The 27,173-nt window shown below is 42.9% G+C and overlaps 1 protein-coding gene across 1 annotated transcript; it reads right to left on the bottom strand.

Moving 5' to 3' along the window:
- On the bottom strand, positions 1–26,968 carry APCDD1 (APC down-regulated 1). Its single transcript, XM_042869636.1, has 5 exons — positions 26,876–26,968; positions 18,022–18,205; positions 16,451–16,982; positions 3,321–3,642; positions 1–1,023 (listed from the first exon to the last, which is right to left on the bottom strand). Exons 1-5 carry the CDS (start codon positions 26,931–26,933, stop codon positions 572–574), a joined length of 1,548 nt encoding a protein of 515 aa, XP_042725570.1. The 5' UTR covers positions 26,934–26,968; the 3' UTR covers positions 1–571.
- Positions 26,969–27,173: the final 205 nt, after the last annotated feature.

Genomic DNA, 27,173 nt, shown 5'->3' with positions numbered 1-27,173 from the left:
ACCATTTAGCACTATCTCAGCGGAGGGCTGTTGACTTGCTGTTTCTTTCTGTGTTGTGCTGTGAGATCATGACCAGGTAAGTCTGTGTGGGTTTCCATCCTATATACACATCTCTACCAGAATCCTGAAGCCAAGAGGAAACCGCTGTCACTGATTTGTTTCATGGAGTTAAATTCTGATGAGAAACTGAGCGTTGGGCAGAGCAGTACCACAATGGTAAAATGGCAGAGACAATGAAGCAGGATCACAACGTTCACCCCAGCAGTTAAAAAAATAAAAAATAAAAAATAAAAGGAGACCCCCTCCCGCCCCCCAGAAGTCTGCAGTCCTAAAGTGCAATTACTTTTGTGCAGTCATGTCAGGCCAGGGATCAGACTGGATGAAGTTCAAAGCACAAACATCAAACGAGTGCCGTTCGTGATTCAGGGAGGGGGGGAAATAAGGAAAAGAACAACAGTTCTCAGGCATTCAAGTGCATCAAGAAAATAAACGTCCCTTTCTTTCTGAAGAAAAACAACCCTCAGTCTGTGGAATCCTGGCTTTGTAGTCATGAAAAATAGTTTTTTCACTTCTAGCTGAGAATGTCCCAATATGACACAGTACAAATAAACAACACCAAAGCAAGAACTGAGGCACTGGGATGTTTTGCTGGTGCCCCGCTGCTATACAGCCGTATTTTATTCTCCTCTGGTGACTCTTCAGATCTGGGTACGGATGAAGCGCACTGAATTAAAGGCATCTGGTAGGACGTGGCTCTCTTTTCCGGTCGGTCGGGGCTGGAGCCATCGCTGGGTCGCTGGCCATTATACAGCAAGTACCTGCCCCTGGCATCCTGCTCCATCTTGAAGATTTCATACTCGGTGTGAGGCAGGCGGATGCCAAGCGCGATGCAGCCGTTGGTGTGGGTGACGTCTTGCTGCACCCCGACTTGCCAGGAGCCCTGCGCTCCGCACTCGTTCCCATTGAAGACGTTGAGCAGAGAGGCTGTGGACACGTCCATCGGTGTGACCTTCATGTGGTTCACTGTGAGTGAGGAAGAGAAGAACTGTTAGCAGAGAAACAGAGATGAAAGCAAAGGTGACACGCTGACATCAGCCTTATGACTCTTCCGCCTGCCCGCTCTGCACAGCATGCTCCACATCCTCTGCAGGCACAACCTTAGCATTCAATCAGTGCACGCTATGGTTACTGAGGAAACTGCAAAACCCTTCCAAAACTGACCCCTTTGTCTCTGTTCATAACAACTAATGCTAGTGATGTCATGGAGGGTTCAAGTCAGATGTACTGCTTAATGCATTTAGAAACCAAGGGATAAGGCTATTTTGAATGCATCTCAATGTACGTGCTGGTGCTTCCTGAATTTATGTTGGCCTGTCCTTTAATCTAACTAATAGGAGTTATCGCAGCTCTGAATCTTTTTCCTTAAATCTCTCTTTTTTTTTTTTTTAACATTGCAGGTATGGCCAGCAAATCTATGCATTGTTTTACATCTCGGTGTAATTACTTCTTGTAGAGAATGCACACGCACCCAAACATTCAGCTGGAAAAAACCTGATGGCTCCATATCTCAGTCAGAGATTAAGCAGAGCTTTACATAAATTCCAGGCAATCCTTCCCAGATAAAGCCTAGTTGAGATGCATTAAAGAGGAAGTGAGAAAACTCTACTCATATTTTATTAACATCCCTATTAAACCAGAAGGAGGGTTACTTATAACCTACATTTACCATTTTTAAACACATGTAAAGCTAGGGAAATAACAATTGGAATTGGAAAATTTGTAAAATACCACATTCTCTATATATTATTACCTGTCCACTTTTTTTTTTTTTTTTCATGACTGAAGTATTTCTGATTGTTGGGGATCTTATCTAAACAGTGGCTGCAATATCAAACAGATATGTTGCAGCTTCTTCACTTTAAGTTACTTCAGGTGTGTTAAGTCTTACTTTTCAGCTGAGTTTAAGAAGCTGGGAAAAGCCAAACTGAATGGGCCTGTGGAAGGTGAACAGAGATACTTTGTGTGCTTTTAGTATTGTATCAAGAAAAAAGTTCCAAATGGATTGCTGCTGACCAAAACAGAAGTGAATAACCAACCCTCAAGCCTCCTAACACACCAATCTCCAGATTCTTTTGCAGGCCATTAACAATGTGCATGTCTTTTTATACTTGTTGGAAATTTTATTCTGAGGTTTTATAAGCAGATATTTGATTCAATGGCTCGACACTTGTTGTCCTGGCTGGCATAAGAGATAATCTATAGAGAGTGACCTGAAAATTTTACCAGAACAAAATCAGTGACCTTGTTCTGTGAGGCAAGCTGGCATATTATAATCATGAAATTCAAGCAAAAACTGGAGCTGAGCTGGAATGTGTTGCATAAAACTAAGAAGAGCAAAAGCTCTGACAGGCAAGGATATCCTGCCTCCTATGGAAATCCCAGATCAGTACATCCTTTCTTATAACTGCTTTCCTAAATTGGAGACATGCAGGAAGTCTATATGCTTCTCACATAGTAACTAAAAGGAGGAGGAGAGGAGCCTACAGCATGGTTGGGGTTTTCACATGCTCTGCTGAGGCTGGTGCTATGGATGGATGTTGTGTTTTGGAGATGTTTGTTTGTGTAAGTGGTTAAAACCACTGAGCTCTTTCTGAGCAGGCTGCCACGAGGCTGTTGGTATGAGATGACTTTTCAGGGACCTGGAAAGTGTCACCAAGTGCCGCTTCCTGGAGTACTTGAGGGGGTTCACTTAGATACATCTAGTCTGCACTGTGGTGGGATTAATCAAAGCTGGCTTTGGAGACATCCCTACTTGCTCTAGGCCCTTGGATGCTGATGAAATGACACACACTGCTGTATCTGTCTTCCCAGAAAATTTATATCACCTATGGCCCTTTTCTGTCCACTGAAGGAGCCCTAGGACATGGATCTAATCCTGAGAATTTTGATTAGATGCTTGATGTCTGGCTACTGGACTCCAACAGATAGTGACACAAGATCTTACTTTATTGTGTCTTACTTAGAGATTTCTGTTTTTTGCCTCAAATGAACCATAAGATCATAGAAGGACTTTGGGTTGAAGGGACACCAATGATCATCAACTGAGTATTGCCTCAATGGCAAAAAATGCCATGCAGCTGGACAGTTTGGCTGGGTGCTCACAGAAAGCCTTCCAAAAGAGCCTCCCATTAAATAACTCCCAAGAATAATCATAAAATAGTCCCACAAATAACAAGAGTTAAGTTGTTTAGTCACGGAATTGTGGTGAGCAAGCTCTGCTTTGATCCCCAGCTATGTGGCCACCTCTGCCCCCACACTACCTTTGAAGACAAACTCTGTTCCGCCCATCACTTTGGCTGAGTGCACTCCTCGGCTGTAGCGGCCTTTGGCATAGATGGTGAAGGTGGGATGCTTGCAGATGGGGTCTGAGTAGTGGTAGTAGTGGCCCTCCCACGTGTTGTTGTTGTCATGGAAGATGAAGTGCCGCGTGAGGAAGAGGACCTCCGGCCGCACCTCACAGCGCTGGCTCACCCACTCGCCATGCAGCCCGATGGTCAGGTCTGCCTTGGGGGGCAGGATGGGTGGGTGGTGCTCATCTGAGCGGTAGATGATTCTGCACGCAATGCACGTGCGGTCATGGTTCTGAAAGAAAGCAGAGAGGAACTCTCATGAGGTGCTATCTGCAAACAAGGGCAGATAACCAGGGCATTTGTTTCGAGCTGTTTCAAGCAGGAGCGGAATTACGAGATTAATTCCCACATATAAAGTGAACATTTTAGTTCAGCTTTTGATTGAACCTAGAAAAGGCTGACTGTATCCTTCAGTCACACAAGACGTGGTCAGTCTGTAACTTACTATGTAAGAGATTCGACGAGTCTCATGTTAGAAATTATTATCTTTGTTCAGCTCTTTGCATCAGTTGTTAGCTTTGGTACTGCAGATGGACACAGGTGTCTTAAGTATGCCCTTCACATGGGCAGCAGCCTGGGAGAAGAGCCACCTGCTATTTTAGGCCTTGTCAGCTTTCCTGAGCACCAACTTGTGAAACATCCCCTTTCTCTATCTAGCAAAGTCCCAACTGCAGCCTCTGCAGATTTTCCTCTCCATGTCAGGCACATGACCCTGCTGAGAGCAGCAAGGATAGGGAGATGTGAGTGAGCCTATACAGAGCCTATGGTGCTCCAGGAAGCAGACACAGCCTAGTGTTGCTGAACATGGTGAAAGCTTTATGGCTCCTTCCAGCAAGAGTAGGGTTTGCAGAGTCTGTCAGGCTCGATGAAGGCTTGCAGCTGAACTGTTCTGTTGAGCACAAGCCTCTGGGAGCCAAGTGCCCCAGTTTCCATGTCTGTGAGAGTTGAGGGTGTTTCACAATGTGCAGACAGGGCCTCTCAGAAGTGCTGCCTACTGTGCCCTGGCACGGGAGCATGACCTGGTGGGTTTCCTCACATCACCTCGTCAGTTTGAGCAGCCACTGGGGAAAGAGATGTGTACAGAACAAATACTTTTTCTTCACGGCCCTATCCAGCTCTTTTCTCTGCAATCTCTCTGAGCTCCTCTCATTATACAGATGTTCAAATTCATCTCTAATACTTTAAGGTCCAGATGTGCCACTATGGAGTCAGCATTTCTCCATTTGCTATCTTCAGCTTGCAGCACACCTCAGGATTCACAGTTACAAATAACACAATAATATGACCATAGGTAGCTTCAGAGAATCAACACATGACTCAGGCAATACATCCCTCTTGCACATATTAAATAGTGTGTATGTTTGCCTTCTCTTCAGATTATGTAGACTCAGAAAGTCAGTAAAAATCAATAAAAGTCTGCTGCTAGATTCAGACTAATGGTCTGTGTACAAAATGATAAGAAATCATAGAATGGCTTGAGTTGGAAGGGACCTCAAAGTCCACCCAGTCACACCCCGTGCTGCCCCTGACCTCCACTGCACAGAGCCCCATCCAACCTGGCCTTAAGTGCCTCCAGGGATGGGGCACCACAGCTTCTCTGGCAGCCTATGCCTGTTAAATGGTGTAGCCCAGATTAATCTGAACCAGTGTTGGCCCACAGAACAGCTCTGAGTAGGAGACTGGACTTGCTGCCTCCAGCAAAACTGCATGGTCACTATGTTACTGAAGCAGACTATTCTTTCCCTTTGTGGAGCCTGTTAAGTAATTTTAAAATTCATGTTTCAGCATCTGCAAATGGATAGAAGGACCATAAGTACAAAGAATATTGAACTGAGTGAATGTAGCAGAAATGCAAAGTCATGGCCTGAACCAGTGATTGAGCACCTGGTGAGAAGGCAGGGCCAACCCAGGGGTGCTCAGGTGCACACAGTGCCCCTGAGTGACTGGAAGGGGTGGAGTCAGGATTCTCTCCTTCTCAGACCTTGTTGTTGGCAGTGGAGGCAAGGGCATCTTGTTGGAGATACATGACTACTTGAGGCCTTATAAAGGTAAGCAGCTTTTTTCTTTGCTTCTGCATTTGGGTTTGTCCTCCTGTTGCAGCTAAAGACTTTGCAATCCCACTACTATAGCTGTACTTTCCATCACATTATAGTGTTACAGTAAGTGAACTGGAACTGGCAAAGTTAGCATGGTTTTGTGGCATTGTAACTAAAATCAGAGGCTAGTGCAAAATATTTAGTTCTCCTGGGCACCAAAGACACCAGTAACACACAAAGACTGTGAAACTGGGGTGTTAGAATCTGAAACCGCAGGCTTCAATTTAGGTTTACTGATTGTCAAGAGAAGAATCAAGAGTCAGTTTTGCTCCAGATTTCCTGTGTGGCTTTCCCATGTGACTTGATCTCAGTTCATACAAGCAGACAATTACAGCTTTTTTGTTTGATGTAGGACTGGTAGGAGGTTAAAGACTGTGAGCTGTCAGAGAGCAGGCAGAAATTTTAGGTGCCGTAAGTAGGTAAATTAATAAATCAAATGCAGCTTAATGTAACAAACTTCCAAGCACAATATGATAGAAGTCCACTGTCTTCCTTTTTCTTTGTCTGCAGTAGAATCACCAGGTCTAATCTGCTATCTTGTTTGGGACTTATCAAACTGGTCTGTTGAACTCTGCCTTCCTCTGGAGGATGTCAAGTCTCTTTCTTTGGAAAGTGGTCTGGTTTCACAGAACTACAAAATTTGGCGTTGTCCTTGCTCAGATACCTGAAGTGAGCTAAGCCAGGTGCCTACCTCACACTTGTTCCTCCAGTGTTGCAATCCCACGATGGAGCAGGTGAATGCCACAGCTCCCTAACTAATAAACTTTATCACTGTGATTGCCTCACTAGTATGACGGAGAGCAAGATGGGGAAAAGGCAGTGTTGCAGGAATAAGTGTTTCTGTTGCCTTTCTTCAAAATCTGAAGAAAAACTGAAACCCTTTCTGTTGTCTTCCTGGTCACATTTGGGTGTCTGTGGGATTTCTCTGTTGTTTTTCAAATTTAGTGCATGGACAAGAAGGAGCTCTTCAATCAGGAAGGACTACCAAGTATAAACATTCATTTTGCCATTTCTGGAGCAGCAGATTTAGGTTTCATCTCTCCCCTCCACCATTAATACCCATTTGAATTACGAGCCAAGGCTCAGATGCTGGACAGAGTATTATCATCATTTCATGTCTTCTCCATCACAGTGAGGTTGCAGAAGGTGCAGATGGGTCCCACCTGCAGCTGCTTGCTCCCCTGTGCTGTCTCTTGGCTGTGGCAAGTGGTACAGTGGGTAGAAGGTTTATGGAGCTCTGTAATGCAAATAAGTATGTAATTGTGAGCAGTCTCTTTCTCCTTATCAGGAGTGGGCTCATGTCCTGAGGCACAAGGATGAGTTATTTCCCCAATCTTGCAAAGCTCATGCAAAAGGAATACATGGCTCTCCTTATGCTACTGCTGTGGGTGGAGGGGATTCCTTGGACAAACTCAAGGAAGGTCCAGGCTAACTCAAATCAATGTGAAGTCTAGCAGTACAAATACTTCTCTGTAGTTCATCTGGCTCTTTGACCTCTGTGGGCTGTATCCTGAATGATGAGAACGTCTAATTTCCAAGGACTGCACCAGCTATGACTGCCTGGCTGGCTGCACTACTAATGAAAGTTCATACCGCTTACCTTTTAGTTACTGGAAATGCACCTGGATAATGTGGCTGAGGCTGCAAGAAGAAGGACAGGGACAGGGAGAGGCTGGGGAGGTGAGGAGAGGAAGCAGCAGTATCCCTTCCACTCCAGTTCCTTGCTGATTTGATTTGGGGTACAGCCTGATGAGATATCTAAATGCATCACTTCTCTGACATTAGTGCTTGAGCCTAATCCTATTTAAACCTTCTTCACTCTGATTCTATCTTCCACAGAGTTGCAAACTTCTCAGTGGAAGAATATGCCACGTGTAAAATTCCTCAGTACAATGTCTGAGACATGATTCAATGAATGCATGAGACATGATCATGTCCAAGACATGAGAAAGATCTGGTTTTCTTAAGAGACAATTGGACATAATTATGTGTAATTTATGCTTATCAATTGACTGTATTTTTCAGTGTTGCTTTTTTCAGGTCAGCTGCTCTGGGCTCTTAATTACACTGGCTTGTGTCTTGCAAATCACTCCCTTTCCATTTGTCTCAGAAAAGATTAATCTCTAAAAACAGACGTTCAAAGAAAATATGGAACAGAGGCAGAGGACATTTGAGTCCAAACACGATTAAGTACACTCAATAAAAAGCTCATTCGGGCATGACATAAACTAGAAAGCAATAAAGTGATCAGTGGACAAGATGAACATCTGTTTTATGTTTGGGATATCCTAGGTGTACAGTGCAGTATTTCTAACACCGAGGTCTTGCTAAAAGGAACAGCCCATGAAATGACTGCTGCCCAACGATGGGCAGAGGGAAGGTGCCTCCAAGCAGCTTCCAGAGCTGATCCGTGCAGCCCAATTCCTCACTCTCCTGGGTGCTTCTCTGAAGCCAACTTCTGAATTAATCCACGAGGCCACGTGGGTTGAAATGAGCCCAAACCTCTGGCTGGAAACTCAGTTCTTGTACGTGGGGAGAAAATAGTTTATGACCTGAAAATTTCCAGCAACATTTTTCCTTATCCTCTCTCCTGCTGCCTCAACTGAAGTGGTAACAGGGCCAGGCTGCTCTGGAAGCCAAGGAGGGAGATTTCTAATAAAAAAAGCAAACAAGGATGAGGTTACTTGATCTTTTTCCCAATTCTGTGGATAGTCGGAAACACAAACCTTCTCAGCATATCCTACTTTTTCTCTTTAAATTCCATGTGATTCTGTGGCTGCCTAGGACTAACTCTCCTCTCATTAATTCATAGTATTTGTTGCAGTCTAGGATTAAAAAAATAAAAGAAATCCATCACGCAACCAGGATGAGCTCTCTGCGGTGGTAAAATGGAATTTGGGTAGCATGTGGAGAGATCCTTCTGGAAGGTGTTCTAGTTTTGTTTGAATTCTGTTTTTATTTGTTTGTATTCTGACCCTGTTGTTGTCTAAGATATCTGTGGACCAAACGTACAGAGAATCTACCCTTCCCTCATGATTAAAGCAGAAGCTGAACTCAGTGCTTAATATCAAGGAGAGGATTTGCAGGAGGTACTTCAAGTTGTATTTAGGGACCAAACAAGCACTAAAAGGAAAGAGGAGGTTGAAAATATATTTAACTGATCACCCTGTTCAAACACATTTGCTCCCTCCCCTACCCATTTATATTTTTTTATGCTGAAAATGTGTCTGTATCTCAATCAAAAATTTATCTATGGAGCTGTCTGGAACAGCTCCAACTGTAACTCAACATTTTCCCTGTAGAATGCAGTGCATTCCTAGCAGAAAAGATTGGAAAAATATAATTTGACACTTTCTCATCAGATTCTTATTAAAATTATGTGAAAATAATAAATATATACAGTCTGGAGGAAGAGTGAAACAAAGCAAAATGTTTTTTTCTGATTTTTTTTTTTTTCAGTGATAAGTGACTATTAAAAAAAAAAAAAAAGAGCCATTTTTAGGGGCTTTCTGGGTATTTTTAATTAAGAATTGTGACCATTTTCTGACAAGTTCTCTCTGTCATCACTTACAATGGCAAACAGTTGATATTTAACCACACCAGATACATTAAGACAAAGGCCTAGCAGGCAGTGATGTGTTACAGTAAGCTCTTAAACCATCCAAAAGTACAGCAACTTTTTCAATAGGCCTGGTACTACAAGAGACAAGGGACTGGTGTTATTTGGTGTTTGGTAGAGGAAAAGGAGCTGACAAAGAAGTGGTGAATCCAAGTTTTGCATTTGCAAGACCTTTTAAGCATATAAGGAGTTACACATCAGTTTCCTAAAGGAATTCGTGAAATCGCCTCACCTTTTCTTTTTAGCTGAAGCCACTGCATAGCGGACGCATCCTTCCTAACCCACAACTTGGTTAGGAGATTCCAACATCGGTTCTGCCACAGTATGTATTCTTTGTGGTTGGCTCTGCCATCTTTGGACTTCTCCTCCCTCCTTCCCTCCCAGTAATGCCAATGTCAAACCGAAGCCCAACCCTGAAATCTTTGGCAGAGCTGTAGCTTCCTTCTGCAGAGTCTCTCTAGGAACCTTTCAATTCTCAGTTTTTGTTCAAACTCAGATAGATATTCAGTGCGGCTACTCTAAATGCACTCATCCCTCCCTTATCACATACCACTGCCAGCTGGGTTTGTTCCCTCTGCTGGGCTGCTGTCATCTGTCCTGCTCAGTGACAATACCTTGTAAAGTCATGTATTTCCCATTTTTCTAGCAATATCCTGCCTTACCAGTCATGTACTGATGTTAAAACTATTTCCACAACACTCTACTGCTGCTGCTTTATTACTCACATCTGTGCAGGTGTAGCATGGAAAGCTTCTTTAGAAGACTGAGGTTCCCAGCTGGCACAAAGCCACCTTTAGCCAGCACTGATTTGCACCGATTACTGATGCTGGTCTTGTTTGTGGTTGGAAAAGGTTGGGTTGCATTTACATTGTATTGTGGGTGGCAAGGGCTAGCACAAGCCCCACAGCAAGGTGGAGATGCTCCTAACCAGCATATGAGGCAGCCCAGGCTCCAGCTATCCAAAAGTTCATGTTTCTCTTGCGTTGGGTGATTCCTTGCTAGGGCTGATCCTTACTATGAGGAAAACTATGGGTGAAGAAAGGAAAGAAAATGTTTTAGCTCTTATCTCGCACACTCACCTGAATGCTGCATGTCATGGGAAGGGCACATAGAACTGAAACAAGGCATGCCTGGATAGGATGCTAGGAAAAGGTGTCAATTCAAGTAAAAACTCAGAAAAGACACTGCCAAGGAGATGAGTCCACCCAAAGGACACTTCTACAAATTGCTCAGTGTAGTATCAAGCTCCACTCCTCCACCGCTCTGGATAAGAGACCAGGACAGCGTTTTAACAAATGGCTGCAATCTCCCTCTAACACAAAAGTGATAATTTGCAGGCTTTCCATGACCTCATACAAAACGAAGTTGGCGAACGTGCATTAGGCTGGCTCTGGGGAGTTGAAAAGCACAGCTGACACAGTTATAATTCAGCCTGCCAAAGGGAATGAAGAATAACAAAGATTTAAAACTTTAATTAAAAAATCTTGAAGCAAATGAAATGCTGGGGAGAGCTGTAACTCCTTTGCAGGGCTGTCAATTTGGGATTTCTTTTGGTGTGGAACAGAAGAGCTGCATGCCGGAAGGAGGGTGGAGATACGTTGGGACTTATCTACAAATGCGTGCTTGTATATTTTCAGATATTAGGAACAGCTTTTATTAACTTCTCCTATGAAGAGAAAGATAATGAAGGAATCTGAAGGCACTATCGTTATGCAGCTGTCTGATCTATCATGTTGATTCCATTGCACAACCCTGCATAAAACTGAAATACAACCAAAATGAAAAACAAGAGTCCTCTGCTTGTTCCTTTCCTGTATAAAGTCTTTAGTCTATGCAAAAGATGGGAACAAAGATAAAAATGGCCTTCTCTCAGATGAATTTATTTGCATGTCCTCTATCCCACTAAGATGATACTAATTTATAGTGACATGAATATTTTGGGAAGTATAAAAAAAAATTCCTGGAAAACCTGAAGCAACATTCTGAATGTCCATTTTCAGGAACAGATGTTTCAAAGTTAAGCTGTATTATGCCTTTAGAAAGCAACTTACCCAAGCTTCTGAACTGCATAGCAATATCACTAGCAAGTTCTTCACTGCTTACAAGAGATGAAGTAATTACAATTAGGTGCCAACAGAATCAGGATGTCAGTAGGCTAGATATACTTGCTGAAGGGCCTTTTTTTATTTTGCAAACTTAAACAGTTAATTTTTATCTGTGGTGCTGTATTTGTGTTGGAGCAGACTTTTGCTGCAACTGAAGAACAGACAGTGACCCACAAAGAGAAATATGGTTTTAAAAGCAACACAGCTCTGGAAGGTTCAGTTAGAAGCTCTTTGATTCTCTTATCTCTGAAGTGCATCATACACACAGTTGCTGTTCATAAACCTGGAATTAACATATTTGAACATTCTTCTGATATTCTTTTTTCGCTCCCCTCATAATTTCCCTAAGAGTCTTTGGCCAGTAATAATTAACAAAAGAAACCCTTCAAGTGTTGGCTTAATCCAGAAGTCTAGAAGTCTCTTAATCTAGAAGTCTCTGGCAAACAAAGCGGTTTTGTCCTCCAAAATTACACTTTTTGGTTGAGATAGTCTTTTGCCTATTTCTCGGAGGCACTTCACACGTTTAACATCTATTCACTCATGCTTGGATTCGCTTGGGAGCTCCTCCAGTACATCACATTCCCCAACAGCTGAAGTAACTGAGTTTCAAAGAGTTGAACACCCAATTTGTCAAAAGCTCAAAAAACCTTGAGCACTTTGTTCTTTCACCCCCTGGCTAAAGCAAAAACCAAGCACCAGTCTCCATGTGTAGAATCTGCATTAGCTGCGCAGGCAGCTTCCAATGGTGAATAAACTTGTCAGAGAGAACTGACAACTTGGGAATCTTTTCCACGGGAAAATCTTACTGAAAGCATGGGGCCAGCAAGTGTTTGAGCATGGCAAAGGCAGAAGGAAGGTTTATATTCTAAACATATTTTAGGACTCTTGTGATGTTCCAGCCTAATTCCTAACTAACGATCTAACCAGAATGTCCTGGCATCACAGCCACGGTCTGATCTTTCCTGTTACTCAGTCAGATGATAAAACAGCACAAGGAGTTCTTTGTTTACAAAACTGTATTTCTGAGGCAATCAGATATGAAATCGGCACCCCAGTACTGGTGTTGTAAACATTCCTGGCATTTTAAGCACGCACTTTGAACGAATAATGTATTCAAGACTTCCTTTCCTACAAGTACTTGTATGAGTTTGCAAATAAGGTATGAATTTATGACCAGTCAGCCAGGCTTGGTGTTGCCCTCATCCGTGTTTTTTTTTGTACAACACAGGCAATGACTGCCAAGAAGTTCCACCACCCTGCTCTTTCCACCAGCGTGCCCTCTCCTGCTGGCTAAAGAGCCTGAGCGTGCACTAACATGAATCCCTTTCTAAACTCCCTACCTCAAGGCACATCAAAGACTTTCAGCCCACTTCATCAGCAAGTTCTGATTCATACCTTGAGCGAGGCTGGAGGACTGCTAAGATAAATGTATGCAGCGATCTATTAATCAGCTGCTCTTAGGAACTTCCATGTCTTTTACAAGAGGAATTTGTTTAAGGTATGCTCTTATCTAAGAGCATTTGTAAAGCTTTAGGAGATGACATATTAGATATTTTTAAAAGCTCCCTGATTTTATATGAACACTTGAGATACGGTAATCTGTGAAATTATTCAGATTTGTAGCTCAGCATAAAGCTGTCTGGTTTTTGGACGGCCCTTTTGATTTACCGCCCTGTGGTGAAATCACTGCAGGAGTTTGGAGAAGGTCCAATTCTATTTGTTTAAAGTCCCGATCATGTGGCTTTGGCATTCCTAGCATATCCAGCAATCATTTGCTTTTAATTACCATTCATTTCAACCACATAAGTAATGAATGTGGCTACCGCATCCAACTTACAGGCTGTGTAAACTCTTGAGCGGGGTGGAACTTTCTTCTATATAGAGGCTTAACTATAAATTTAACTCAAAACGTGAATCCTCTTAACTTATTTTAGGCAGGTCTTTATTATAAGTATAAAACAAAAATAAATAAAAAGGAAATGAAAAAAGCCTTAAATGAAAGATTCCACACAATACACCTGATTCACTTCAGAAGTAATTTCCTGGCCTCCCCAACCTCTTGGTATGACTGCAAAAACCTTAAAGAAAAACAAGTTGATTTAACGTTTCTATTTATTCATGGTGTCCTGTTTCCAGAGGAGTCTGTGACTTGTAGTTTTAAACTCAATTTAGCATTTAAACTCATTTTCAGCTGGGTCCCAGTGGAGCAACAATTAGAAAAGGAAAGGAGTTCAAAGAAGAAGGGTTATAACCTTCCAGCAGTATGTTTGCCTGTGCTTTTTGAATTAAAAAAAAACAACGCAAAAGAAACAAAAAAACCCAGCATTTCTGTTACTATGCTTTCTCCACCCAGCAAACACTAAGTCCCACAGTCAGGCTGAGGTCCTGCTGGCCTAGGGAACTTCATGGCTAGGTACAGACCGAAACCCAGAAGTCCTTCATATTAGCTGCTTTGAAAGCTCATTTTTAAGGATATTTGTTATGTGTGCCATGCTGAATGTCTACTATTAGCACGTCCAACTTCTCTCCAGGTAAAACAAATTTCACACCAAACTGGAACAAGATGAACCCAACCAAATTATGAAGAGAACCTACACTGTGGGACACTCAGTCTGTGTTCAACCTTCCTGCACTTTGCAGCTGAAGGCTCCAGCTGAGACTGTTGTCCTAGCAATCCAGACCCTGAAGATATAATACCATATATTGCAGGAGCCTACTAGGCTGTGCAAAGGCTTGAGGAGGAACAGAGTAACTGGCCAGAAGTTAGAACTGAACAAAGAGGTCTGAAAGTCAGGACCTGGGGCCTCCATTTATGAAACTTCATGAAATTTATGTCACAGAGAGCTGGAATTTTTGTGTATGTTGGTGTACTCAAGACTAAACTTTTGCTTTCTATAGTAACAGTACTTCCTGTAGCCAATAAATAGTACTTTTATGAATGGCAGCCTCAAGATTCAGCCCTGCCAAGAATTGGCTACCAAAAGTCTTATTAGGAAGAACTGCACTTCATAAATATCAATGGATAACTTGGCTTGTATACCCTCCTACTCCCTCAGTTCTTGTAAACATATAATATGGGAGCCTCCTCTGCGATCCACCTCATGGGTTTTCACTGATTTCAGTGCACACATACCTCAGGACAAGATCAGCCCACCATGACGTGGGACTGCAAGCCAAATGCATGCACGGAGGCTCAGGCAGGCCCCCTTCATGCTGCCACAGCTCATCGACTGAGACTGCTTTTACCTTTCACATAATGTCATCCATTGAAGTCAGAATGGATCATATCATGCTTGAGATAATGGGCTTTGTGAGTGTAAATGAGAGTTTCAAGTGCTGTCAGATATCTGTAAAATCTTTTGGTTTATACAGTCAATGTGACTTGAGAAACAGACCTCCTTAGGCAAGATTTAATCCTTTTAATTTGAACCTTACATTTTAGAGGAAATATTATTTTAAAAGCAAAAAGATTCTTTTTGATTCTATGATAGTACAAAAGACAGGCAGGAAAACTGTGATCAGCACCTCCTAAAATTGCTCAGATCTGAACAAAAGTCTTATTTGCACAAAACCAGTTGTACACCTGATTGTTGTGATTGTAATGAAATTACTAATAGGTGGAAATGTAGGCATTTACTGGGTCATCGATCAGTCCCTAACAAGATAACTCAACTTGACCAGACAGATTTGAAAATATAGTCACCTGGGTACATTACATCAAGATTTTTTTCTGTTTCACATGGTCAAAAAAAGATACACCATATTTGCTGAACAGATGCAATGTAGCTGGAGTCAGATAATCTGATCCTACAGATTTTTTTAAGGTAGAGATTTAGGAAAGACCTTTCAATCCCAAACGAGCAAAGAGTTTACTTGAATTAATTTAAGACAATTAAAACTGCCAAATCCAGCGTTTGTGATGAGGAATGTTCTGTGGTTCATCTACTGCTGCTAAAACTCTCCATTTTGAGAAGATGTATGTTTATGAACAAGAAGCAGATTCGTCCCATGCCACTTGAAGAAAACTTAATGAAAGAAGTGACAGCAGTGTTTGTATGGAGACATAGCTGGTTGTAGATTAAAATTATCACCAGGACACGCTTTTAAAATAATTAAAGGCAGATCACGTAAAGTCCTGAACTACTGAAATTTGATATTCAGAAGAGGTAGACACAACACAGGGTGGACGGAGTGGTTTTTTGAATGGAAGGGAAAGCCAAGGCTTTCCCATCAAAACTCTCCTTTCCCTTGTTGTGTTTCCTGCTATTGCTGATAAGCTTAGCTGCTGTTTGAACCAGTTACACAGTGAGAGAATTAAAAATGGTGATAACTCATTAGCTGGAAGTGATCGTGCAGCAGTCTCTAGCTGGAACATACTGATAGCAACTGCAGCCTGCAATGTGGTTCCAATTGCTGCATTCCTTTGAAATGTCACCAGGAAAGATGTACAGACAGACTTCCTGCTACAGGCCATCAATGCCTACTCTTCCTGTTTGATTTTTATTTAACTTACCATGAGTTGATCGGTTCCCAATGAAGCTAAAGGCACTTTGAAGCTCCTTTGAAAACCATATTATCAAATGGAACTAGAGACCCATTCTAAATTCACCTGTTTTTCATTTCATTAGTGTGTATGCCTGCTTCTGGATCCATGACCTGCACAGTCCATCCATTTTTTCCCCTTCTTGCTGCCCCTTTCATGTCTCTGCCTTCCAATTTCCTTTTTTTCTCTTCAGGTTATGGATCACCCAAATTCCATATGTTGATACAATCTGATTTCCTCTCCCCCTGATGCTCCTGCAGCTATACAAGCATGCACTGATGCCTGTTTCTCTAGCCCTTTCTCAGTCCTGCATCAAACTTTCTTTCTTCTCTTCTGCTAGCCTTTAACCACAGTCCCAGCCAGCAACTTCAGTCACCTCTGCAAGAGGTCTTCGATACCATCTTCAGACTCACAGTGGCCTTTATCAGCCTTAGCTCATTAGACTACCTTTCATGCATTTGATTTGCAGTCTCATAAACCACAAAAGAGGTACTACTTCCCTGAAATATGCTGTGATCTTTTTGTAAGTGTCTGCATCATCTGTAAAGCCACCATCCATTTCTTATTTTAGAACCACATCTGCATTTTAGATTACACTAGTGCACTGATCCAGAGGAGCTGAATAACGTGAGCTTTGTCACTAGTAACTGAACAGGATGCCATACACACATACATACCTTGGCATTTTGAAGAGGAGGTTGGTAACTGGAAGGTCGGTAGTACCTCCTCTGGGTAGCATCAGTATGAATATCTCCAAGAAATAGCTCCTCCACGAGGTGATCTAAATTGTGATGCAGATACTGCTTCTCGACACGGATCAGCTGGAGTTCATGCATGGCAAAATTCAGAGCCTTGGTGCACTCACAGCCATTCTCTTCTCTGAGCAAATCATAGCTCACATCCTGTTCCCAGGGACTATCTTCTGGTATAAATCCAGGACATGTATTGTTGACCAACTCACTTAATTTTTTGGCTACTGCTTCATTGTGGCTTATGATCTGTATGTTGCGTAGCTGATAATCAGCTTCAGTACCCCCTCGGATGATCCAGGATGCTTGGCGGAGACGAATTTTGCCTCGTATAACTAATGTGTAGATAGGGTTAGTGCAGCGATTGCCACCATAGTAAAACTGATAGGCTTTAAATGTATTATTGTGATAGAATCTATAAGATCTTGTGATGAATTCTGGGCCTGCTCTGACTTCACAGCTGTAGGAAGACAGAAACAAAATTTTAGCAAGGTGGCACATCATGTACAGTATAGGTGACAAGAATGAGCAACACTGCATGGGTCCAGAGATATCTGGGTACTCAAGTCCCTCTGAAATGAAATTAATAGGAACTAGGTACTACGATCTGCCAATTCACCAAGAATTTCCTCTGCTATTACAGTAATATACAGTAATATACCTAGGGTTTTACTTTCTGTAGATTTAAATACTTTGAGTCATATTTCACTTTTCCTTTTTGTCTAAGGACTACCATGTGTCTAATTTTATGAAAAAAGTCACAGCTTATTAAACATCTGTTCTTCTCTTTTGCATGGTAGATTTAGCAAAAGCACTGATAACATAAGAAAGTGAAATGCCAAATATCCACAGACTGAATAGGGAACTGGTTTCTGCAGCTGCTGAAGCCCAAGATTCTCCTACTACAACTCACTTGAAATATATGGGCAACTACTGCCTGCTGAGACATCAAGCAAAATAGCTCTCTGAATTAAAAGTTATCATGTATGGAGAGGAAAAGAACTGGTGAAATACAGCTTCTTAATTTCTTTTGTTAAGAAAACTAACTTGTGCTAGACACTTTGAAAATAAGGATCCATTCAATGGATCTAATGCATGCAGTCTAAGATAGTATAATGTTACATTTGAATAAGCATTTTGGTGACTTGATGGTCTCTTTTCTATTCAGAAAGAGATCTAAAGATATTTCACAGTTGCTGTTTAAAATCGAGACTACAAATTGATTCATCAAGATAGTTTTATAGTATGCTATTCCTCTGTACATAACACAGCTCCTTCTTTTATACATAAACTTATTGTAAAGCATTTGGAATTTGAAGTATCACCATATTAAAGAAATTAGTTCCTCTGCTTGTTTTTTATATATATATATATATATATATATATATATATATATATATATATATAAAATATAAAAATTTTTGTCCTTCTTTCTTCATTTCCTTCCCTTTTCCTCTTTCACATACACCACTCAAGCATCTCGTTTGATCTTTCCTTACCCGGTAGAGACCCAGTGTCCCTCTATATTGGGAGGCATTTGCACAGTGATGCGGGCCCCATTGTGGAGGTGTTTCAGCATGTGATGACACTGTGACTCCTTGAAAGCCCTCCATGCACTCTTCTCCAAGGAACGGGGGTGGGACCTGCTGTCCGGATGAAGAAGAGCAGAGCCTTCTCCCAGCCCTGCAATAGGAAAGCAGACATTATCCAGTGATCCCAGTAAGAGAGCCTTCAACATGATAAAGGTGGTTGTGAACATCTCCTCGTGTTGAATGACATTTGTTCACAACGTTATGTGTGGGGAAATTCTTATGTGTGGGGACATTTCTTGTCTCGTTTGAAAAATAAAAAAAAAATATGCAATGCTCTTCTTTTCGGGAATTCCACAAAGGCTTGAACCTAAGTGCTGCATTTCTACACCCAGTGATGTGGCTCTAGAGTTAAATTTTACAGACACCTCTTTAATCTCTGGTCAGGACAATAAGAAATCTGGGCCTTGGAATTCCCAGAAACTTGTATCCAGATCTGGACCTAAGCTGTGGTTTCAGCCCCCCTCTAATTTGAACGCTTCTATACTAAACTTGCAAACAAAGAGTACTCTCGAAAGCCAAGGGAAAAACAGATCTTAAAAGCAAAGCCTCTGCACACAGGAAGCCTCCTTGATGACTGAGGTGGTCAATTAGAGACAGATCCTGCTATTTTTATTTTAAAGGAGAAAAGGAATTTCAAAAGCTAATTTTGTCTCCATCACACAGTAATTTTGGTTTCTACTAATGTATACATACAAAACCCACCAGCGATCTTTTTACACAATATTAATTGGACCAAATGAATACTTAGCTTCAGGAGGAATGCATCTTTACTCTTTCAGGCACCAAGTGCTCTTAGATATGTTCGAAAACATGGATCAAAAGAAAAGCATGCATCTAGAGGTTAAGAGATGAAAAACATGAACCTTACATAACGGGTGGGAAACTGTTAATACTTTATCAAAAAGAATTTAAGAGCCTCTGGGCTAGGAAAAGAATATGGGGTGTGCCCTGGAAGCCAGTCTGGCTGTCTGGGGAGAGGGAAGGCTCAACGACATGTGCTCCCAGGGGTAAGGGTTAGGGTTTGCCCTGTCTTTTTTGATGACTTTCCTGCCCAACTTGGCTCTGGAACTGGGCTCTTTTGTATCACTCACCCTATGCAGTCCAAGCCACCAAACTAGACCCTGCTCTGTATTCCCCAAGTCAGGTATCAAAATATGAGGCATGAAGAGCAGCCTCTAAATGTAAGGTCTGTCATTCAGGCTGATGTTAAGGCTGTGCTCAGTCCCACAGTGCACAGTATTGCTGCAGAACTTAATAGAAAACCAGCATTATTCATTTTTAAATAGACACTGCCTCCAAGCTTTGCCATTTCCTATTGCTAAAAGTAAACTGTGTCAGTGACTCATGATGTTGACTAGGCCTCATGTCTTCTGGAGTAAACTTAGGTTAACACCTGGGAAAGTGGCATTGCTAGAAATACAAATACACGTCACCCATTTAAGAAGAGCAATTTTTACACTGAACAAAGGCAAGGAGTTTTCCAGTAGGCAGAGTAAGGAGTGATCAGAAACATGACTATAAATACTTGAATGTAAACAGTACTTATCACAGAATGATCTTGAGATTTAATGAGATTAACAGATACAACTTCACAGTCTTTATTAGCAGATCTAGCAGCTTTGTTGCAGTTTACCTCTAATTCTTCCTTCTGAATTTATGGCCTTCCTTTCTAAAGGGTAATAAATACAAGAGATGCTTTGATATCTGAGCATGCCATCTGAGATGCACTTAAAGGACTTTCAGAGGGTCAGTACTTCTTTCTTTCTGAAAGCCAGTCTTCTTAAGCCTTTTTGCAATGCTGAGCAGTCTCTCTTGTGCATCAAACAACAGTTGTTCTAAAGCAAGAAATGGCAGGGTCACTTCCAAAGCAGTATGACCACACCAGGACGATGCTCTCCTGAATCTGACAATCTTTTGAGAGGCAGGATTTAGTAGATAGGTCTTTCATCAGTCTTTCATGGTCATAGCCTCTTGGCCCTAAGCCAGCATCTCTTGGCAGCCTAGCTCACCTGGAACAGAACTCAGCTCTCAAAAACTTGAGCTTATCGGGTCTATCTGAAACCTTGTGGGCATGGGCTTGATGTCACAGGCCCTCATGCTTCCAGAAGAACAAGTTCAGCCGGGTCCAGTGAAATCTGCCATACACCTATTTCTGTTGTTATGAACCATAGCTGATGTTTCAGAACTTCTCCTTACATCTTTACACACTCAAAAAATTCAGCACATTCTCTTTAATGGAGTGCTTCTGTCCATAGATCTTTTGTGTCAGAAAGGGTACCGCCTGCAAGGTACCTGCTGTATGCTGGAGCTGTCACTACTCTTTCTACAGAAACACAGCTATCAGGATGTCTTCTGCAAAGAAATTATGTCACTTTGAAAAAGCCTTTGAAAATTTACATTTTTGCCTGGAGTTGTTAAGCATTTGAAATCTGCCATTAAGAGGAGGTTTTGAAACGGTTCAGGTGACTTCTTCCAAAGCACATGTATCACGCACTTTGCTTTTAGGCTGCTGTGCTTTTCATAACACATGTCATATGATTCATAAGTACAGATGCGCTTGAAAATGAATGATTTATTCATTTAAACATATTTGGGCATTTAATTTCTGCAAGCAAGATCCTCCTGCAGAAGGATACCATCTTGTATGTGTACATAGCAAAAGAGAAGATGCGGTAACCACATTATATATTGCCAATTATTCCCTGGAGGAAATAATGAAAAGAGGGGTTTTTGAAAAGGAGTCAAACTTTCTGTGACATTATGCAGTGTCTTTTTGATATTGCTTAAAAGCAAGCTGGCCTCTAGCCCTCCCTGGAAGTACAGCTGGATGTAGTTCTATCTTGCAAACAACAAACTGTACCCAGTGGATGGGAGATTTGCATTGTCAGCCACAGAGATCTGTATCTGAGAAGTAAGCATGTGCTCAGGATACATCCATCAAACTGTGACAAATGATGATGGGAAGAAGCTTAAGTCAAGACAGGCATGAGAACATAAGAAAGACTGCAGAGATTGAGGAAGAGATGTGGAAGACACAAACATGCCAGGCAACATCCCATACATTGGACCTGACTATCAGAATACAGATTATGGTGTAACATTAAAAAGCAATGATGGGACCCCTACCTTGCTTACTACATTTTTCAATGTTTGTGTTGCTGACGTAAGGAAATATTTAATTCAGCAAAGCCTTCTTCCTCACTGAGTCATGCTTTCAACACTTTTGTTTATAACTACATATGTTTGTATGAATTCCAGTCAAAGGTGCCCTAACTTCACTTGTGCTACCTAGAAATCCCTTACAAAGCCTGGTGATGTACTTTCTGTGCAGGGCATGAAGCTGAACACTGTCTCCTATGCATTTCCACACTGTGGATAATTCAAAGCAGCACAGAATCCCCTGCTCCCCTTTGGCAGTGCTTAGTAAAGTGTTCTGCAAATCTGAGGCCTCATGGGGATGATGGCATTCATTGTAAAAGATCTATCTGGCGATGTTCAAAGTTGGACGTTGCTGGAAGGCTTAAGATTAAAACATGCTTTCACAAAACTGAGAAAAGAATTTAACGGCTCTTAAAAGCCCACTTTGGAGCCCAAGCATGGTTGCAACATACTTGGAGCCACAACTTTCATTCAGAGGGATCCAGCTCTGCTATTCCCTATAGCACAGACAGATGATAGGCTTCAGAATCTCCATGATAAGCCACATATTTCAGACTCAAGGTCTGACACTTTTAATATTTTTTTTTTATGCGAAATGAAGGACTTGCACATTCATTAGAGATAGTCCACCATCTAATCATTCGAAAGCTTGACAGACATAAAACCCATTCTTTGCATGGTGCTAATGGCAGCATTTTAGTTAACACTTCCTATAGCTACACCGTGACCACAGGCCATAAGATTGTATCAGCCTCCCCACGGTGGCTGCCTATTCACAGCAGCAAGTCCAAAAGAAAAAAGAAAATTCCAGAGCCTCCTAGAAAAGCAAAACAAAGAATAACAAATGCATTTTTGATGCATTGATAACCAACTTCACTTTCATAATCAAGACCTAGCAGCATAGATCACAGTACAGCTTTAGCACCAAAGTCTGAATCGAAGACAGTACACAAGGTGCTGCAGCTCCGTCTCCCAGCTGGGAATCCCCTTCAGTGCCCCACAGATCAAATGTTAGAGAGGTAGAGCCAACAACCATCAGAGTGGGAAAGCAAGGTGTGGGCAGCTGCCAGGTGAGAATGCATAGCTGGCAGCACCCACTGCACCAGGTGCTGATAAGGCGGGGGCTTCAAGCTCTGGGGTTCACCCATAAACCCCTATCTGATGTGGGAACAACCACTGCAGATAAAAATAATTGGAAGGTAAGATGGGTTACTTTCAAGTTCTTCAAAGATTTCTGCACATAGCTGCAAGTAAAATACCAGTCTCGAAAGGGTGATCTGCTGGCAGCTGGTTACCCAAATGTGTTTAAGAAGTTGCTTACAAAAAGCTCTTCACAAACATTTCTGCAAAAAAAACATGAGCTGCTATGCTCAATGGCTCAGTTTTTGGAAAAATAGTATGCAAACAATGTACAATTGTACCACCGATAATGATAAGTGATGTGCTTGAGCACATGAGAACAAATTCTAATCTTTTAATTCATATCTAGACACCACGGGCAAATTCTGTTCTCAACTTTGCAAGATTGCAAAAGTATAGCTTGAATAATCTTATAGGTTAAACTTTTAGATTTAAATCAGTTTAATTAACAAACACCTCTATCAGAATGGAAACCATGTCTTCTAACATGGCCAAATGGAGCACTTCAACACACGGGCTCTTAGCTACTATACCTTCAGCAGGCTCACCTTTGGCTCAATGGGAGGATAAACGTTAACAAAAAGTAGGACTAAAAACTGGATTTGGATTGGGGTTGCTCAGGAAGAACCACTTGGACTTTCAATTTACAGCCCTGCAAACTCTAGAAGAGGACCATTCTGCTACAAATTAAAACAATCTCAAGTGGTAGTCCAAGTGCAAAACACACAATGACACTTGAACATGCAGGCTGCAGCTTTGCTTCAAGCCCTTTTCAAGTTCAAACCTGTTTGAAACATTAAAAACTTTACCACAGATAAAGGATAATTGGCAGGATTAAGTTTATAGCTCCTTATCTGGGCAGTCGCCCTGCACAATTAAATAAATACACATTTGGATTACTCTCTTTCTTGATGTGGGAGAGTGCTAGATAATGCTCGTGACAGGCCTTCAGCTGCAGTGCAAACTTGTGTAATTACATAGGGGAATATAATGTCCTGTTACCAAGCCGCTGTCTGTGTTTACCAGTGTTTTCTCTGCGCTTGGAACTTCAAACGGTCCTCGCACAGGATCAGGACCTAAATTAGCTGCTGAGAACAAAGGGGCTGGGAAAGGAAAGCTGAATTTCCTGGTCATAAAAGCAGACAGGACAATGACTTCCCTTAACAGGTATCCGCTGATGTTCCTGTGCATGCAGGGCTTGCAGGCACAGCTGCCAAAGAGCCTCGCGCCCTCACGGAGGGAAAGAAGCATTGCAGAGCATGAAAGAGCCTGGAGGGAGATAAAATGTCCTTAGATGGCAGAGCTAGAACGAAGCTCCTCAAGGCTAGCTGCTTCCGGCTTAGATTCTTACAGCCCTGTCTTTGCTTGGAGGAGATCAGAGGACCCAGCACTGAGCAGCTACGTAGCAGGGAAGCTCTGCTAAGTGCGAGCCCGACTGTTAATTCAGATCCCCGCAGCTCCCAATGCCAAGAGTAAAACCACCCCTGCCCAATGGACATGCTTTCCTCCAGAGCCACAAAGGGTTAATTAAAGCCCACCTCCACGCGGGGCAGCCCTGTGCTGAAGTGCAATCTAATCTCGACAGTAGTTGGGTCTCGCCCCCTTTGAAGCCGACATCTGGTCTCCATCACGGACATCTGCACACTGCTGTCCTCCACACACGGTGCGGCTGTTTGTTCAGGTGGGCCTTGTGTCCGCGCAAGGAGTGCTAACCAGCTTGCCATGGGCCACCGCACCCTCCAGCAGCCCTACTTAGAGCACTGCGTCCATAAATGAAACACTACTGTTCTAAATTGCTGGGCATACTTGCCATCAGCATGCTGTGTGCCAGTTTTGGGCTCCATCGCTCGCCAGCCTGTCTCCTACACACACTACAGAGTGCAAAGATGGCTCACCACCACCATCTCCTCCCACTGCAAGCCCACAGCCAAGCTACGGAGGATGGGTGAAATCAAATTTACGCTAATGAAATTGTGAATAAAACTTCATCTATCTCTCCCTGCAAACTCCCCCCTTTACTCTTTTATTCATTGTCTTCCAGATTGCCAAAAGCAGCATGTTACAGAGGGAACAGCTCTCATGGCCTCTAGCAAGCAGTGCAATTCTGGTCCATTTTACAGACATGGGTATTTACATCATATACACTTACTTATTTTCCATAAGCAGGTTTTGAAATTAAACACTAACTTAAACAATATTGCCAGTGAACTTTTAAAAGCATAAACAGTTTTGCTCTGAAAAGCCCAGCAGTCCTGTCTTCATCTTCATTAGGGCTATTTCCATGATGTTATCAACAAATTGTTTTACTTAGGGTTTCTAATTCACTATTCTAGCAGTAACATAATCAGAAATAAGCTAAAGTTTCTTCTTAGCATCTGTACTTGTTAAAAAAAAAGTTTACGTTTCCAAAAGAAATTAGCCAAATTTGTTTTGAACCCTCTTGGAGTTGACTCTTATTAATCAGGTTTTCTGGAGCTGAACAATTTTAGCTTTTGACATCTGAAACTTCTGTGGCTTTCTCTCTAAGCAAAGAAAACAGTGATAATGGACAACTTCCAGCTGCAAACCTCTTATGATATTGCACAGGTTTTATTTTGACTAAGGAACACAAGTTTTTCCAAATAGTAATTCAGCAATGTTAAAGTAGGCATTTCTTAACATAATGAAAGCATAAGTTTTAGTCTTACAGGACATTCTAACTTGCTTTATAAAGCTTTAAACCCTAAATACACACACACACACACCCCCTCTCACTCACTTTTAACCCTTAATTTGCTAGGTGCAATAGAAACGCTGAAGACAACATGACATGGTGTAAAGAGGCTTAGCGCTGCAATCCCCTGGGACTGCCTGTTGTTCTTACACATCATCAGCTCAGGCTGGCCACTGGCTGAAGGATGCACACAGAAAAAGCTCCAGGCAAAGTTAAAGCTAACAAGGTAAGTGCATACAGACTAGCTGAACTTCAGTCCCCTGTATGATACCAATGGCATTTTCAAGCTTTTAAGGGTGGCAACTTCCCCACGCTTGAAGCTCAGACCCCAACTGTGAGCTGCTACTTCACTGAGGTATAGATGTTTACACACAAGCCACCAAGCTGCATCATTCTGCAAGAATATAGGTATACTTTCTTTGGTGAAACATAACCACAGATGGAAAAAATAGACTATTTTCCTACTTCATGCTCTTTTGGCAGTTGCTGTTTTGATCTGATCATCAGCCTTGATTTGTTTCCCGCTCCAGCCAGGGTTCAGCACTGCTCTGTAATTCCAAGCAGATGAGCCAGGGAGTCCAACCCTGTAATTACACCTCCTCTCCTTACCCTCTAACTCCAAGCCTCCCATTTTCACTCTTGCATCTCGGATCACAAGAGTTTTAAGAAACACCTTTGGCGTCCCAGCGGGTCTGGCTTAACTAAACACATTTATGCTCTCTCTGGATTTCATTGCTGAGCTGTGAGAAGGGTATAAAGCCCCCTCCTGGGGAACAAGGTCTTTTGCTCTTTGTCTTTCGAAACAAAATACACAATCAGAAGTCCATGCTCTTTATTATTTACTGAATACCATCTGTGTGCTTAGCACTTGTACAAACACAGAGAGAGGCAATCCCCGCTCCGCAAAATCAATCCCAGGAATAGCTCTGAAACCCTTATCCCTGCTCACAGATCTCACCCTGAATCCATGTAGGTTACTTGCATTCTAACAGCTAAAGCAAATTCCTCTTTTTACAAGCCACCTCAGGGTCCTAGGAAAATTTAACTGAAGAAGTCTGGATGCTACAAAGTCCTCTTGAGTTAAGAATATGCTTCAAAACGATGCTGTGACTTGAGGAGCTTGAGTCACTCTTGGAGAACGATATCTCGCCTGGATTTCTCAAATCTGGCTGCCAAATGTTAGACATACCGAAGCAGCTAATTAAAAAGCCTTCCTTTCAGAAGTCGCTCTTGAAGAACATCGGGATTCTAGACAAACAAGCTGGATGTACGCGCTTCACACAGCACACACAAGTGTAGATACATTAGGCTCCAAACTTTTGCCTGCCTGGGGTTTGGAGACACGTCAGTCCGTGGCTCAGCAGAACAGCGGGCAGCATCATCCCGAGCCCCCGGTGCCCTATGCCGGCAAACGCCGCAGCAATCACCACCCGGCCACAAGCCTCCTTCTCGGCCGCAGGTGAGGCATGGTCCGGCAGGTCGGACCTTCTGGCAACGCCCATCGCTGTGCCAGCTGCCCGTCCAGCCGCTCAGTCCCAAAGCCACGGGCACGCAAGGTGCCCAGCCGAGCAGGACAGAGGCACGGCTTCAGCACACCCCGCTGCTCCGAAGTTTTATTCGCCCCCGAGGCGAAGCGGGCGAGCTCCGCGTGGCTGCGCTCCTTCCCCTCAGCCGGACCCGCGGCGCAGGACGAGAGCACCAGCCGCGCCCCGTTCCCACCCGAGGAACCGCCGGGCTCCCCGCACTCACCGTGCAGCAGCAGGGCCGGGAACAGGTACCGCATCAGGCTGCCGTACGGGACGGACATCTCCGCGCTCCGTGCCGCCGCCACCACGCACTGCGGGCCGTGCCGCGCTCAGCGCCGGGCCGGGCAGCCCATGGCCGGCACTAGGGGGCGGGCGGCTGGCGGGGCGGCAGCGCGGCCGGGGCACACCGCCTCTCCTTCGGGAGCCCGTCCCTCGCTCCTCAGATCGGGCTCCACTCGCCGCGTCCTCACCCGTATCCACGAAGCGCGGCGGCGGCTCCGCTTCATATTTCCCCTTCCAGC

This window comes from Lagopus leucura, unplaced genomic scaffold, assembly GCF_019238085.1.
Source record: "Lagopus leucura isolate 7727_CA_CO unplaced genomic scaffold, USGS_WTPT01 Super-Scaffold_100002, whole genome shotgun sequence".
In the NCBI taxonomy this organism is placed as follows: Eukaryota; Metazoa; Chordata; class Aves; order Galliformes; family Phasianidae; genus Lagopus; species Lagopus leucura.
Note: the sequence above shows the minus strand (reverse complement) of the source record. Positions and strands in the feature narration are given on the sequence as shown.

What these genes read in the sequence shown, in the direction of transcription:
- APCDD1 (XM_042869636.1), bottom strand. Translation starts at nt 26,933, where the DNA reads ATGTCCGTCCCGTACGGCAGCCTGATGCGGTACCTGTTCCCGGCCCTG. An exon ending in CCCGGCCCTGCTGCTGCACG is followed by an intron (nt 18,206 to 26,875) that starts GTGAGTGCGGGG and finishes TTCCTATTGCAG; the next exon opens with GGCTGGGAGAAGGCTCTGCT. An exon ending in CTCCTCTTCAAAATGCCAAG is followed by an intron (nt 3,643 to 16,450) that starts GTATGTATGTGT and finishes GCTTTCTTTCAG; the next exon opens with AACCATGACCGCACGTGCAT.